At 47.2% G+C, this 13,641-nt stretch overlaps 1 protein-coding gene across 3 annotated transcripts in view; it reads right to left on the bottom strand.

Annotated features, from left to right (window-relative positions):
* The window catches only part of SMAD7 (SMAD family member 7), a 55,434-nt gene extending 42,182 nt beyond the window's left edge, over window positions 1-13,252 (bottom strand). For 2 of the 3 annotated variants that reach the window (XM_081319199.1, XM_081319200.1), the window contains exons 1-2: window positions 11,989-13,252; window positions 10,099-10,152 (exon numbers count right to left, since the gene is read on the bottom strand). In XM_081319199.1, the coding sequence (XP_081175325.1) occupies window positions 10,099-10,152; window positions 11,989-12,517 (583 nt within the window). In that variant the 5' untranslated portion in view covers window positions 12,518-13,252. Of the gene's footprint in view, window positions 1-10,098; window positions 10,153-11,716; window positions 11,807-11,988 lie in introns of those variants that run through there. The other variant, XM_081319201.1, reaches the window with a different exon arrangement.
* Between the last annotated feature and the right edge of the window lie 389 nt (window positions 13,253-13,641).

The following is a 13,641-nucleotide window of genomic DNA, read 5'->3' as shown; positions in this document are numbered from 1 at the left end:
CTGCTCCATCATTCGTCAAAGAGAGGAACATTACAGCCTGGGTGTCACTCTCCCTCCCGATGCACAAGCCCTTTCTTCGGTCAGACTGGTTTTGTTTTCCTGGTCAACCCTGGCGACTCAATCCCGGTTTGCTGAACCAAAGCTGAGAAATTCAAAAGGAATTTTCATGGGCTCTCCGTTGAGAAACTCGGCCAGCCCAGATGGCCGGAAGGATGGCATTTTGCCAAAGGCTTTTCATTTTGTTCCCTTTAAAATTTTCTCTTTTCTCGACTAACAATTATTCGCTTAGTGACCCGAAGTTACAACGGCACTGGGAAAAGTGACTTATGACCACTGATTCACACTTATGACCCTGGTAGCTTCCTCCCCAGGGTCACGTGGTCAAAATTCAGTCACTTGGCAACTGACTCAAATTTATGACGTTTGCAGTGTCCCGGGGGTCGAGTGATCCCTTTTTGCAACCTTCTGATAAGCAACGTCAATGGGGAAGCCAGATTCACTTAACAACTGTGTTGATAACTTACTTAACAACTGTTGTGATTCACTTAACAATTGTGGCAAGAAAGGTCGCAAAATGGGGGTCAATTGTCGTAAGTCGAAGACTATCTGAATTTCGGTGAGAACTGCCCCTTCTTCCTACTGTTAAAAGTCTGATCAACTTATTCTCCCTCCTATTCCAAATATGCTTCCCCGTCCAAAAGTGTAATCTTTTAAAGCCGAGGCCAGGAAAAATATATAAATTAGAAGTTGATTATCTATCGCTGTGCCCAGCCAAAAACCACTGGCACCAGGTCAATATGGCTACGTAAATGTGAATCGGAAAAGAAAATACGTACTACTTTTAAACAACCGAAAGTTATTTTCCCGAATAATCGCATTCCCTCTTTCACAGATATGGAAAGAATCCACTTTTTAGGCCCGGGACATTCCGTAACCTCCTTTTTGTCAGAGTTAAGTATAACCCTGAACAGGAATATACAGTTAAACAGGATACACTTAATCAAACGGAACATGCAGGAAATTGAGTTACTTGTGAAATACTGTGTACTTTCGTTTCTGCGGTCTAAGGAAACAGCTATTTTACAATTAAAACTTTAACAAAAGGGTAAAGTGGCCATCAAATGCTTTCTTTAGCCGGAGATCTCTCTTAACCAAGGATCTAGGCCTCACTGAGGCAGTTTGGGTAAGGCCATCTCTTAACAAGAGGTAAATTAATGAGAATGAAAGTCAAAAAAAAAATCTTCAGAATTCCTTAAGCAGCAATGTGTGCCAAGAAGAAAGCAGCTACAAAGGACCGATTGTGTGTCAAAATTAGACAAAGTGCTGGATGGAGTATTGGAATCTAGACACCCCCCCCCTTCTGAAGTTGTGTGATGTTGTCACATGTGCAAAAGGGGTGAGAGGCTTACAGGAGGATGCTCCATCCCCCTCACCCTGGACACCTGAGGCCGCCTTTACTTTGCACCCTTCAGCTATTTCATCACTCGTAACCCCCAGCTAGCACAATGTCACATACACACAACGTATTTTGAACACATTTAAAATACTGGGGAAGGTCAGCAGCCATCTCGATGCACACCAAGACTTTTTCTTTAAGGTAGGAAAAGAAATTCGGAGGCCCAAAATGGCAGAGAACATTCAAACTCACAGAGCCGATATAGAACGGATCACTTAACTATTTATAGATAGTCCTCGTCTTACAACAGTTCGTTTACTGACCATTCCAAGTTACAATGGCACTGTAAAAAGTGACTTAAGACCGTTTTTCACATGACTATTGCTGCATCCCCGTGATCAAAATTCAGACGCTTGGCAACTGACTCATATCTATGATGGTTACTGTGTCCCAGGGTCATGTGATTGATTGATATAGATAGAGATATGATAGAGATAAATAAGATAGATATGATAATGATATAGAGTAGATAGAAGTAGGATTGATTGAGTAGGATAGATATGATAGATAAATGGTATAGAGATGATAGCTAGAGATGATAGAGATGATAGCTAGAGATGATAGAGATAGATAACTAGATAGATAGATAGAGCATTCACAACTTCTGGAGGCAGGTTGTTTCACTGATTAATTGTCCTAGTATAAAAGACTTACTTACAAAGGCTGGTTTTACATATGCAACTTCACATGAAATCAATTAAGAATACTCTTCTGACTGCCTTGAACTCATGACTTGCATGGTTAAATCAGCTAAGACAGATCCTAATGACACAAAGAGGACTTTCACCTAAGTAGATCTATTAGATCTGGGTTGCGAGATCTGTAGATCACTAGACAGCAGCAAATAATAAAAGAGTTTTGTGTCCCCTGGTTTTTGACTGGAGTTTAGCAGCCTTACTCATGAGCAAACACCATGGTAGTTCAGCTTTTTATATAAAAAAAAATCAGCTTTTGCATCCAAGTGAAACCAGGGAAAACACCCCAAACCATCAAAGTGGCAACAAGTGAAAGTGAAAACATGATATAACAGCATGACAACATTTCACATGCCATGAGGAAAATCGAAATGCACAATAATGTGGAAATGCATGCACCAATTTACTGCTATCTCTTATGGACATCTGCACATCTTGGCGTAAAAAAAACCCTATTTTAATTATGCACATTTGAATATTGTATTGAATATTAACCTGAGAGGTGAAGGCCTGTTTTGGTAATGAAAAATTGCCAAAACCACATCCATCCAATAATATTTTGACTTAATTCAATGAATTCCCTATCGGTTACAGCAAAGCAGGATTAAATTTAGCCAAGCACTTCCAATTTTAATGCTTTTCTTGCTTCCAGACGCAAAAGCAATCTCTAACCAAGAGAGATACAGATAGTCCTCAATTTAGTGACGGTTCGAAGTTATAATGACACTGAAAAAAGTGACTTTTTTTTTTACACTCTGCATCCTTGTGATCATGTGACCAAAATTCGGACACCTGGACCTGTAGTGATTCATTTAGCAACTGTGGCAAGAAACGGCGCAAAATGGAGCAAAACTCATTTAACAATTGTCTTGCTTAGCACACACTTCAATCTTTTTTAAGATACAGACAGATGAGGCTATCTTTCACAAAACTGTCTGCATTTAATCACTGGACAGTCCCTTACTTGGTATCTGAAGATGATCCTGTTTAGACTCCACAGTTGCTAATATTAAACTACTTAAATTAAGTGTTACAGCTTTCTTAAAAGACAAGTCATCCCAATTAAGGCTCTGTGTGTGTGTTTGTGTGTGTGTGTGTGAGAGAGAGATTGAGTGAGTGTGTGTGTGTGTGTGTGTGTGTGTGTGAGAGAGAGAGAGAGAGAGAGAGAGAATGATGACAGATAATCTCATGCATAAACACAAGTCACAAATGCATTTACAAATTTAAGACATGTGGACTTCAATTCCCAGAATTCCCCAGCCGGCATGCCAGCTAGGGAACTCTGGGAGTTGAAGTCCACACATCTTAAAATCCCTGAAATTGAGAAACACTGCTTTTTAAAGTTTGGAATTTCTGAGCTGAAGAGCGTAGCTGCAATGGGGTTCAAATATCTTGATTTGAAACTAGAACACATCTACAACTTTTCAGATTTACATGTTCATTTCTGACGCTCTCGAAACCTGTGCCTTCTTGGCCTGGTCTCTTTTTTAAAAAAAAGCAAATCAAAAAGTCAGCTTTGATTTCTGAAACCCCGTCTGTGTCTAGACATCTTTTAGCTTTTTTTTCCTGTTTACGAATGCAAAATTCATCCTCTCTTTGCCGCACATCAAGTGCCACCTTTGCTTCATATGGCTGATTAAACCCACACCATTTGGATGTAAGGGGTGCCTGGCCTAGTTAAAAATGTGTGAGCTAACACTGCTACAAGGCCTTGACTGAGAAAGCTAGCCTGGGCTCTTCCTCCATATGGTTAATAGTGCTCTATAAAAAGAGAAAACAGCTCCGGAAATGAACTCTGAATCTTCAAAAACATCAACCTGAATTCTTCCCATGCAGGGGAAGGGGGGAAAAAACCTGCTCCTCTGAAATCATTTCTTTAGCAACCCACTTTGGGTTGCAAGCACCCTGGGGGATGGGGGGGAGGAGAGAGAGACCCCCTTGCAAAATTTGCAAGAGAATAAAGACATACAATTTCCTTACTCACTCTCCTCACAATGGCCTTGATTAAACAGGAAGCTTGATGAGAGTCAGAGGTTATAATAACCACCTGCAGTGACAGACTTATGAATTATTTTTGTCTCCCATTCAGATCTCCCCTGCCAAATGGACTCTGAGGAAGAGAAGGGGAGTCTGTCCAGAGGCTCCTATGCCTTTTTTTATACTTCCGACTGGCTCTATTAATCACTTCCCATTAGCCGATATGCAGAACTTTTCCTTTCAAAAAAACAGCATTGTCAAAAGTTTGTGGTTTCTCTGACTGTTTACACACCATTCACTGCTGAATCAATATTGCTCTCCTAACGGAGATGCAGGGAGGGTTTTAAACACCTGCCTATAGTTCTATCCTAGCATCTTTGCCAAAAACAAAAGGTTTTTAAGAAAAGAATGGACAGTCACTTGCCTGAGATGGTATTAGGTTCTCCTGTTTGAGTGGGGGGGGCTGGATTGGAAGACCTCCAAGGTCCCTTTCTATTCTAATTCTAATTCTATTCTATTCTACTCTATTCCCATCATGATCCCTATGTTTCTATTCTATTCCTCATAATTCTATACTATTCTGCTTCTATTCCATTCCATCTATTCTATTCTAATATTCTATTCTATTCCTCATAATTCTATTCTACTCTATTCTACTCTATTCTATTCTATTCTATTCCATTCCATTCCATTCCATTCCATTCCATTCCATATTTTCTATTCTATTCTATTCTATTCTATTCTATTCTATTCTATTCTATTCTATTCTATTCTATTCTATTCTATTGCATTCCACACCATCTATTCTATTCTATTCTATTCTATTCTATTCTATTCTATTCTATTCTATTCTATTCTATTCTATTCTATTCTATTCTATTCTATTCTATTCTATTCTATTCTATTCTATTATTTCCTATTCCTATTCTATTCCTATCCTATTCTGCCATTTTTTCCCCCCAGTGTGGCTGGTTACCGGCCACACTTTTCCAATGTCACAGAGACAGCTGTTGCTAAAAAAAATTTCCCTTAAAACCTCCAAGGTTTAACCACTTTTACTCATAAGCCTTGGACAACAAAGGTGGTTAACAAACAAGTACTGCAGAGCACAACGCCAGACCTGTCACTAGAAGGCAAAACAACAACAACAACAACCATGAAACTGCATCTCACTTATACGTTGGGCCATTAACATGGGAGGAAATTATCATGAAGAACGAAATGTGTTTGGAAGAGTTTGCGGTAACCAGGCTGGACACCATCAAAGCTGACACCAGCCAGAGCACAGAAAAACTCAAAGAAAGTAGTAAAACTAATAAAAAAAGGAAGAAAAACTCAAAGAAGTAGTGCAAGATGGGAATATGTGGGGAGAGCTGGCCCATAGAATGGCCAAGGGTCAGACATCAACTTGAACGGATAAATCCTCATCATCCTCGTCTGTAAACCAATATAACAGCTAACGGTGGGTCTATGAAGACAGGTTCAAATCCACCCTGAGCCAGCCCGTTCGTTCTGTCAGGCGAACTCTGTTTTTCCGTGTTGAGACTGTGGGGCAAAACTAGCGGAGCACCAATGGAGTGATTTATCGAAGATGTAGTAGTAGTAGTAGTAGTAGTAATGATGATGATGGAAGGGACCTTGGAGGTCATCTAGTCCAACCCCCTGCGCAGGCAGGAAAGCCTATAGCATTTCAGACAAATGGCTGTCCAGTCTCTTCTTAAAAACTTCCAGTGTTGGAGCATTCACCACTTCTGGAGGCAGGTAGTTCCACCGGTTAATCGTTCTGACTGTCTGGAAATTTCTCCTTATTTCTAGGTTGCTTCTCTCCTTGGTTAGTTCCCATCCGTTGCTTCTTGTCCTGCCTTCAGAATAGCTTGACTCCCTCTTCTTTGGGGCAGCCCCTGAGAGATTGGAACACTGCCATCATGTTCCTCCCCCCTCGCCCTTCTCTCCATTAATGATGTGAGAAAGTTATGCTTTTCTGTAATATTTTCATATTTCATATTCCAAGCACAAATGTTTGGGATTGCAAAGTTCCATAGCCGTCGACAGAAATAACACAGAAGAACTGGATCCAGATGCAATAAATCCAGGATGGGGTGAAGGCCTCTTGGGGTTCCAGGCAAGTCTCCTTACCCTACAGAGCTCATGGAAGTAAAGCTTGGATTATTCATTACCAAATTAGTTAGTTGCAGAAAGTATCATCTGATCTTAGATGGCCATCAGCGCAACGTAGATGGAGACATAAAGGAATCTGCTCAGATTTTTTTACCCGGAAGATTCACCCAGACCACATACCAGTAGTAGCTCAGCAAAAAGAGAAGCTGACCTTTGCATTCATTTGGTTTAAACTGTGGTATGAATCTCAGACAACCATGGTTTATGCAGTAAATCTTACTTTTAGCAAGCTATAATATATGAATCCAATCAGGAACGAGGTACCAAGAGTGCAGAATTAAAATTAGTATCCTTTGTCTGTCTGTCTGTCTGTCTGTCTGTCTGTCTCTCTCTCTCTCTCTCTCTCTCTCTCTCTCTCTCTCACACACACACACACACACACACACAAATCTCCTCCCCAAATTATCATCCTCACAGCAGCCTTGTTGCTATAGCAAGCCAGAAATTCTTTGTGATCTACTATAAATCTCACAAGGAACTACTACCCTACCAAGAAGATCCAGACAGCCTTGTTGCTATAGCAAGCCAGAAATTCTGTGATCTACTATAAATCTCACAAGGAACTACTACCCTACCAAGAAGATCCAGACAGCCTTGTTGCTATAGCAAGCCAGAAATTCTTTGTGATCTACTATAAATCTCACAAGGAACTACCACCCTACCAAGAAGATCCAGATCTTCCAATCCTTGAGACAGAGTTGCCTTGGATCAACTGCACCGCTTCTCCTGCCCCAAGTCACAACAGAAAGTTCACAAGGCCACAACAGAGTGCAGCAGACACACATCACAAACTTGTTTCAAGATCAGCGATCTTAATCAACTACTACAACTCTCCTTATCCACAGCCAACACTGCCAATGGCAAGGATGCTGGGAACTGTAGTCCGGCAGAAACCCTTCCCCCTTCCTTTATCTTTAAACTTCTCTCTAACCCTTTGGGCAGATGCTAGCCCACCAAAACTGTAATTGCTTGCACTGAATAAGGAATATGTTGAGAGCATTCTCATTTCACAAAGGGGGGGGGGGAGAAGGAAACCACGGATAAATGGTAAATCTAATCCAGATCTCTTAAAACTGAGGGCTCTCTGCAATATGGAAATGTCACCACCAGCCATGAGATCAAGGTCACGAAGAAGGGCGGATCCATACAGTAGACAGAATTTGTGGGACTCCATTCTGCAAAACTCAGGAGACTTTCTGTCACTCACCAACAGAATCAATGCTACCCATTCACCTCCATTAGAGAAAATAAAGGGGCGGGAATAAGCTTGTTCCCCAAATCGAGGCATTCAAGATGGCTCCTTACAGCTGCCAAAATTATCACCCAGTACAGGAAGTCCTCAACTTACAACGAACAGTTCGTTTAGTAACCGTTCAAAGTTGCAACGGCCCTGATAAAAGCAACTTGTGGACCTTTTTCACACTTAGGACTGTTGCAGCATTCCCACCCGCCGAGTTGCAAAATCAAAATTCAGATGCTGGGCAACTGACTCATATTTACGACGGTTGCAGTGTCCTGGGGGTGGGGTGGGTGGTCACCTGATCCCCTTTGGCGACTTTCCGACAAGCAAATTCAAGGGGGAAGCCGGATTTATTTAACAGCCGTGTTGCTAACTGAACAAGTGCAGGGATCCGCTTAACAAATGCGGCAAGGAAAGTCTTAAAATAGGGCAAAACTCACAAATGTCCCACTTAGCAAATATGGGCTAAGATCATAGATCTACGATCATAGATCTACGATCATAGATCTAGGATTACCTGTATTGAATAAAGGTAGCATTTTTCCTAATCCCCAATGTCAAGAACAGGGCTCTTCAAACTTGGCCCTTTTATGACTTGTGGACTTCAACTCCCAGAATTCCTCAGCCAGGCCCACAAGTCACGAGAGGGCCAAGTCTGAAGAGCCCTGGTCAAGAAGATTAGCTCATTCCTCGTTTCTTAGAAGGACAGACACATCAGCACAACCTTTTCAAGCTGCTTCATCTAACTCTAATCTTCCAACTTTCCTACTGGATAAAACTCGGCCAGTTCTCATATCCTTTGCAGGGTCCCTTATGCCAAAGAACTCACAGTGCAAAGAAGTATCAAGGCTAGGTCGCCAATGACTTTCAAGGGCAAGCTTAATCCGATCCCGGGAACAAAGCAACTATTGTCTTTTTTGGATGAGTAAGGATGGGAAAGGTAGGTGACAAGCGTGAGTCTGTAAGAGGATCTTTCTAAGCCAACTTACCGCCTTCCCTAACATTAGGGTGTAATCAGCACAGGCAAACATCTCTGTAATCTCTATTTTTGCTCCATTAATTGTCAGAAGAAGAGATATGAAGTAGTGGCTTTGTGAAATTTCATTTCTCCTCCCTTTGGCTGCATCCACATTTCTGGTTTTTTTTTTCCTCCCCCCCCCTCTCTTTTCCAGAATGCCAGCCTATTTATCTAGCAGGGGGTGAGCCCGCTGCCCGCCAAGTTTACGCAGACAACCGCAAGCGCGCTTGGTGCCAGCCTCAAACGGGCTTCTACCTTGGCAGCTTGCCACTCAATTACAAGCAACAAGCCCTGCTAAAAACATCCGTGTGCCTCTTTGCATTTTTAAAAAACGCTTTATTTGGGCCCAGTGAGGTTTCAGCAAATGCACTTAACCTGAAATTTCACTTCTTCTAGCACTAGCCTTCTTTTTTTCTTTTTTTTTTTGGGAAAAAAATTAAAACATTCCCAACGTTCCAGATATTATAAAAAAAATTAAGTTGACAGGAAGCTACAAACTTTCATTAAGGGATTGTGAATTTTCTTTTTGCTTGGTTTTCCATAGGAAGTGTCTTGAAGATCCCAGCTGCAAGCAATCGTACAAAGTCACTTAACTTGGCAGAAGAACAATCTGAGCTTATGTCAAAGCAAAAACATCATTGGATGTTTTTGCTCTGACCGCTTACTTCTAAGTAAACCGACACAAATCCTCTCATAGATGATTTGAATAATTCCTCCCCTCACCCACCCATCCCCCATGGTGCAGAAGGCTGAACTAGATGATCTTTTAAGGTCCCTTTCAACTGTAACAGGTCATATAAAAGTGCAGATACCCTATTGCATCTCAAGGGGAGACTCGGTTACCTAAAAAAAATAGTATCAGTTGGCAGCACCAAAGACACACCTATAAAAAAAACAACTTAATGTGCCTCTTAGTCTTTATAGATTTTGACTGCAATCCTATACATACAGACCCAGGCGTCGAGCCCTTTGAAACAGGGATTTATTGCAGTAAACAGGAATCTACAAGAACAGCCCTGTGAAAAGAGCTCAGCCAGCCCTTTCATTCAGGAGTCAAACTCACTTAACTTATCTTAAATGGGAAATCCTTCCGATTAACTAAGCAAGCCCCACAGCAAATTAAGAGCTAAAAAGAGCAAAATAACAGCAGCAATACAGTCATAAAAAGAGCTCGGAATAAGGGAGGGCAATGACAGGAGAGAGAGAGCGAAGAAAGAAAAAGAGAGAAAGAAAGAGAGAAAGAGAGAAAGGAAGGAAGCGGAGGTCCCCTCCACTCAGTTAAGTTTCCACTGCAGCAAATTCAACTTTGAATTTTTCTGTCAATGTTAAAACTTTCAAGACCTTTCCTTTAACTTCTACCAGGAGAGAGAGAGAGAGACAGAAAAGAAAGAAAGAAAGAAAGAAAGAAAGAAAGAAAGAAAGAAAGAAAGAAAGAAAGAAAGAAAGAAAGAAAGAAAGAAAGAAAGAAAGAAAGAAAGGCAAACTTCCCACCCAAAGGCTACTTTTACTTAGTTTAAAAATCAAGTCTACTCACCGGTGGGTTTGAGAAAATCCATGGGGTATCTGGAATAAGGAGGAGGGGGAGACTCTGCAAATCAGAAAAGCACAGAGAAAATAAAATCAGGGCCATGGGAAGAGGGGGGAGATAGGAACTTACGATAAGACGAGCGGCATTCTTGGAGCCACCGTGTTTGTCTTAGCCTGGCGCTGGGAGGGAGGGCAGTTTGGCAGCAACTGCCTTGATATTTCACTGCCAGATAAACAAAGGGGCCCTGACTGGCGCCAGCCTCTTGCGCTATCTCTGCTCCCGGAGCTGCTGTCTGGGCCGGCCGGGCTCCGGAGCCCCAGCGCTGGACATCACCCATTGATTCCAGCCCTCCCAATAATCCCCACCGGCTTCCCCGCAAAAGGCCATTTAACCGAAGACACTGGGGGGGGGGAGGAAAGAGGGAGGGGAAAAACAGCGGGGGAGGCACCCAATACAGATGCATTGTTCTCCCCCTGCCTGCCTGCCTGCTCCCCCCCTTGAAAAATCCGCCTGCACATAGTAACACCCAGCGCGCCCCCCCAAAAAAAAAAGTTTGAAAAAGGGGAAGGGTGAGTTGGTGGGCTCAAGGCTTTTTGGGGTGGTGGTGGTTTTTTTTGGGGGGGGGTCTTTTTTGGGAGGGGGCAAGGGGGGGAGGCAAGGCCGCCCACTAATGGGGTTTCAACCTACCCGGCCAAGTCTCTTTCCCTTCCAGATCATGAACATAATCCCCATTTAGAGAGAGAGAGAAAGGGAAAAATCCCTTTGCCATTGCAATCATGCTGGGGGAGACTTTTCTTTCTCTCTCTCTCTCTCCCCCCCCCCCATTTTTTTTAGCCAATGTGGAAACTTAAGGCAACTTGGCAAGGGGAGAAAAGCAAACAAGATTGCAGGCCTGGAAATTATGTGTTGGCTTTTATAGTTTTGAGGCAAAGAGGCCCAAGGTGGGCGGCAAGGCACGGAGAATGCAGGAGCCAGCCAAGGGTTGGGACGCTTTTATTTATTTATTTTTCTTTCTTTTTGCTAAAATGGCCTCAGATTTGTATGTTAAACTAGAAAACCCTGGGATGGATTTTTTTTTCCCAAAAGCGTTCAGAATTTATTTTATTTTTTTTTAATTACACACCCTGGCTTTTTTTTTTGCACAAAACACTGCAAGGCTGCCCGCCTGCCCCTAGTTGCATCACCGTTTTAAAAATAATTTACTGTCCAATTCGGAAACCTTTCTTTGCTGAAAAGAACCCCTCGCACACAAAAGCTGCAGCCTTCCTCCACTCCTCACCTCCTCCTAACCCAGGACCTTAAAATGCAGGTGTCTACCTAGAGATACTCAGTCTTCCAGCTCAGGGTTGTTGTCCCGAAGGTGCTTTTCCAAAAGCCAACTGGACCTTTTTCCTTTTTTTTTTAACGCACAGACAAAAAAGCATCCAAACGGAAGCCAATTTTTTTTTTTTTTTTGCAAAGGTTGTCCAGTTCTGCCTTTGCAAAATTCGGCTTGGAATATAAAAAAAACTAAATTAAAAGCCTGTTTGGGGATACGTTTAATTTTCTATTCCCCCACTTGCGAGAGGTTGGTGGGACACACACACACACACACAGACACAGGATCGGCTGGGACAATATTCACATCCCAGACTGGATCTCCTTAACCTAAGCTCGCCTTTCCCCCCTCCTTAAAACGATGCAGGTGCAAGAGTGGAGGCTCGTAGGATCCTCGATCCCAGGCCGGTCCCCCTGGATCCTTCGCGCAGGGCTCCCCCAACCCCCGGGGGCCGCAAGCAAGCCAAGAGCCCCGGGAGGCAGGCAGCAGACGAGCCGGGGGTCCCGCGGGTGCCCCAAAGGCCGGGGGGCTCTGCCCTGGCGCCCGGGAGCCGGAGGAAGGGCCGGGGGGTCACCTACCCAGCTCGCAGAGTCGGCTGAGGTGGAAGGGGTTGCAGCAGGCCACGTCCAGCGGGGGCTTCCCGTGCGATTCACAGCCGCAGAGCCGCTTGAGCTCCGAGCCGGGGCGCAGGTCCGGCCATCGGAAGAGTTTGCAGAGCAGCAGCGGGAGCGAGTACCAGTGGTGGCCCAGCTTGGCGTCCGCCTTGGCGGGCAGCAGGAGGCAGGAGGTCCGGGCGCCCCCGCGGGACTCGACGGCGTGGAGCAGCGCCTCCAGCTGCCTCTCCTTCAGCCGCTTCAGCACCGAGTGGGCCAGCGCCTTCAGCTCGGCCTCCGAGGAGCCGCCGCCGCCGCCGGGCGCCCTGCCCGCCTTGCCCGCCTTGCCCAGGCAGCAGATCCGGCCGCTCCCGCCGCCGCCGCCGCCGGGCCCATCGGGCCGTCCGTCGGCGGCGCCTTCCGCGGGCTCGCCGGGCGCGGCGCCTTCCTCCCCGCCGGCCGCCCGGCTCCGCCAGAGCCTCCGCAGCAGCGCCGCGCGTTTGGTCCGGAACATGCGGGACGAGGAGGAGGCGGCGGCGGCGGCGGCCCGGCTGCACAACGGGCGCGTCGTCCGCAACTCATGAAGGAGCCGGGAGCCGAGTCCGGCGGGCGGCCAGGAGGAGAAGGCGGCGGCGGCGGGGGGCGGCGGCGGCTGCAGCGAGAGGCCGAGCGAGGCGCCCCGCGCGCCGCTTCTCGCCCCCGTCGTCCTCGCCCTCCGCGGGGCCGCGCCGGGGGCTGTCCGGGCGGCCGTCTAGGCCGAGGGCAGCGGAAGGCAGCGGCCGGGAGACGCGGGCATGCCAAGGCGGCTTCTCCGCCGCCCAGCCCGGGGCCGCCGGCCGGGCGCGCTTAGATCCGCGGCGGCGGCGGCGGCGACGATCCGGGCCGCTCGAGCCCCTCCGAAGCCCGGACGGGGCGGGGCGGGAGAGGGCGGAGAACGCCGGCGACGCCGCCGGAGGAGTCTTCGGGCTCCGTCCACGCGCCCGGCGCCCCCCAAGCCAGCCAAGGAGCCCGCGCGGAGCCCCCCCGGAGGGTCTGGTCGCCGGCGGGGCTGCGGGCGTCTGCGGGAGCTCCGCCGTCGGGCTCTGGCGGGGAGGGAGGGAGGGAGGCGGGCGGGCGGGCGCAGCGCTGCCTCCTCCTCCTCCTCCTGCGGCGGCGGCGGCGGCGGCTCCCTCGGGTGGCCCGGGCGCTTTGATCTCGCGGGCGGCCGCCGGACGGACGGACGGACGGAGGGAGGGAGGGAGAGAGGGAGGACGGCGCTCGCTCCTCGGCTTCCTCGCCCGCAGACGGGAGGCCAGGCAGGCGAGGCTGGCAGCGGCGGCGGCGCGCTCTCCTCCGCCCCCGGCCCGCCCTCTCCCCGCCCCTCGACGCCTCCTCGCAGGCGGCCCCAGCAGCAGGAGGAGGAGGGCCCGGCCGGGCGGAGCGGCAGCCCCGAGCAGCGGCGGCCTCGCGGCTCCTCTGCAGTCCGGGCCGCTCCGCTGCTGCTGCCCCCCCCGTCCGTGCAGGGCCAGGAGGGGGGAGGGGAGGGGAGGGGGAGTCCAGCTCTCCCCCCTCGCCTGGCCCTTTCCCCCCCCCTCCCCGCAAAGGGGCTTTGCAACCCCCCCCGATGAAGCGGGCGATGCTTTGCACTTCTCCGGCAGC

This window comes from Vipera berus, assembly GCF_964194415.1.
Source record: "Vipera berus genome assembly, chromosome: 2".
NCBI lineage: Eukaryota > Metazoa > Chordata > Lepidosauria > Squamata > Viperidae > Vipera > Vipera berus.
This window is presented reverse-complemented; position numbering and strand designations above follow the sequence as displayed.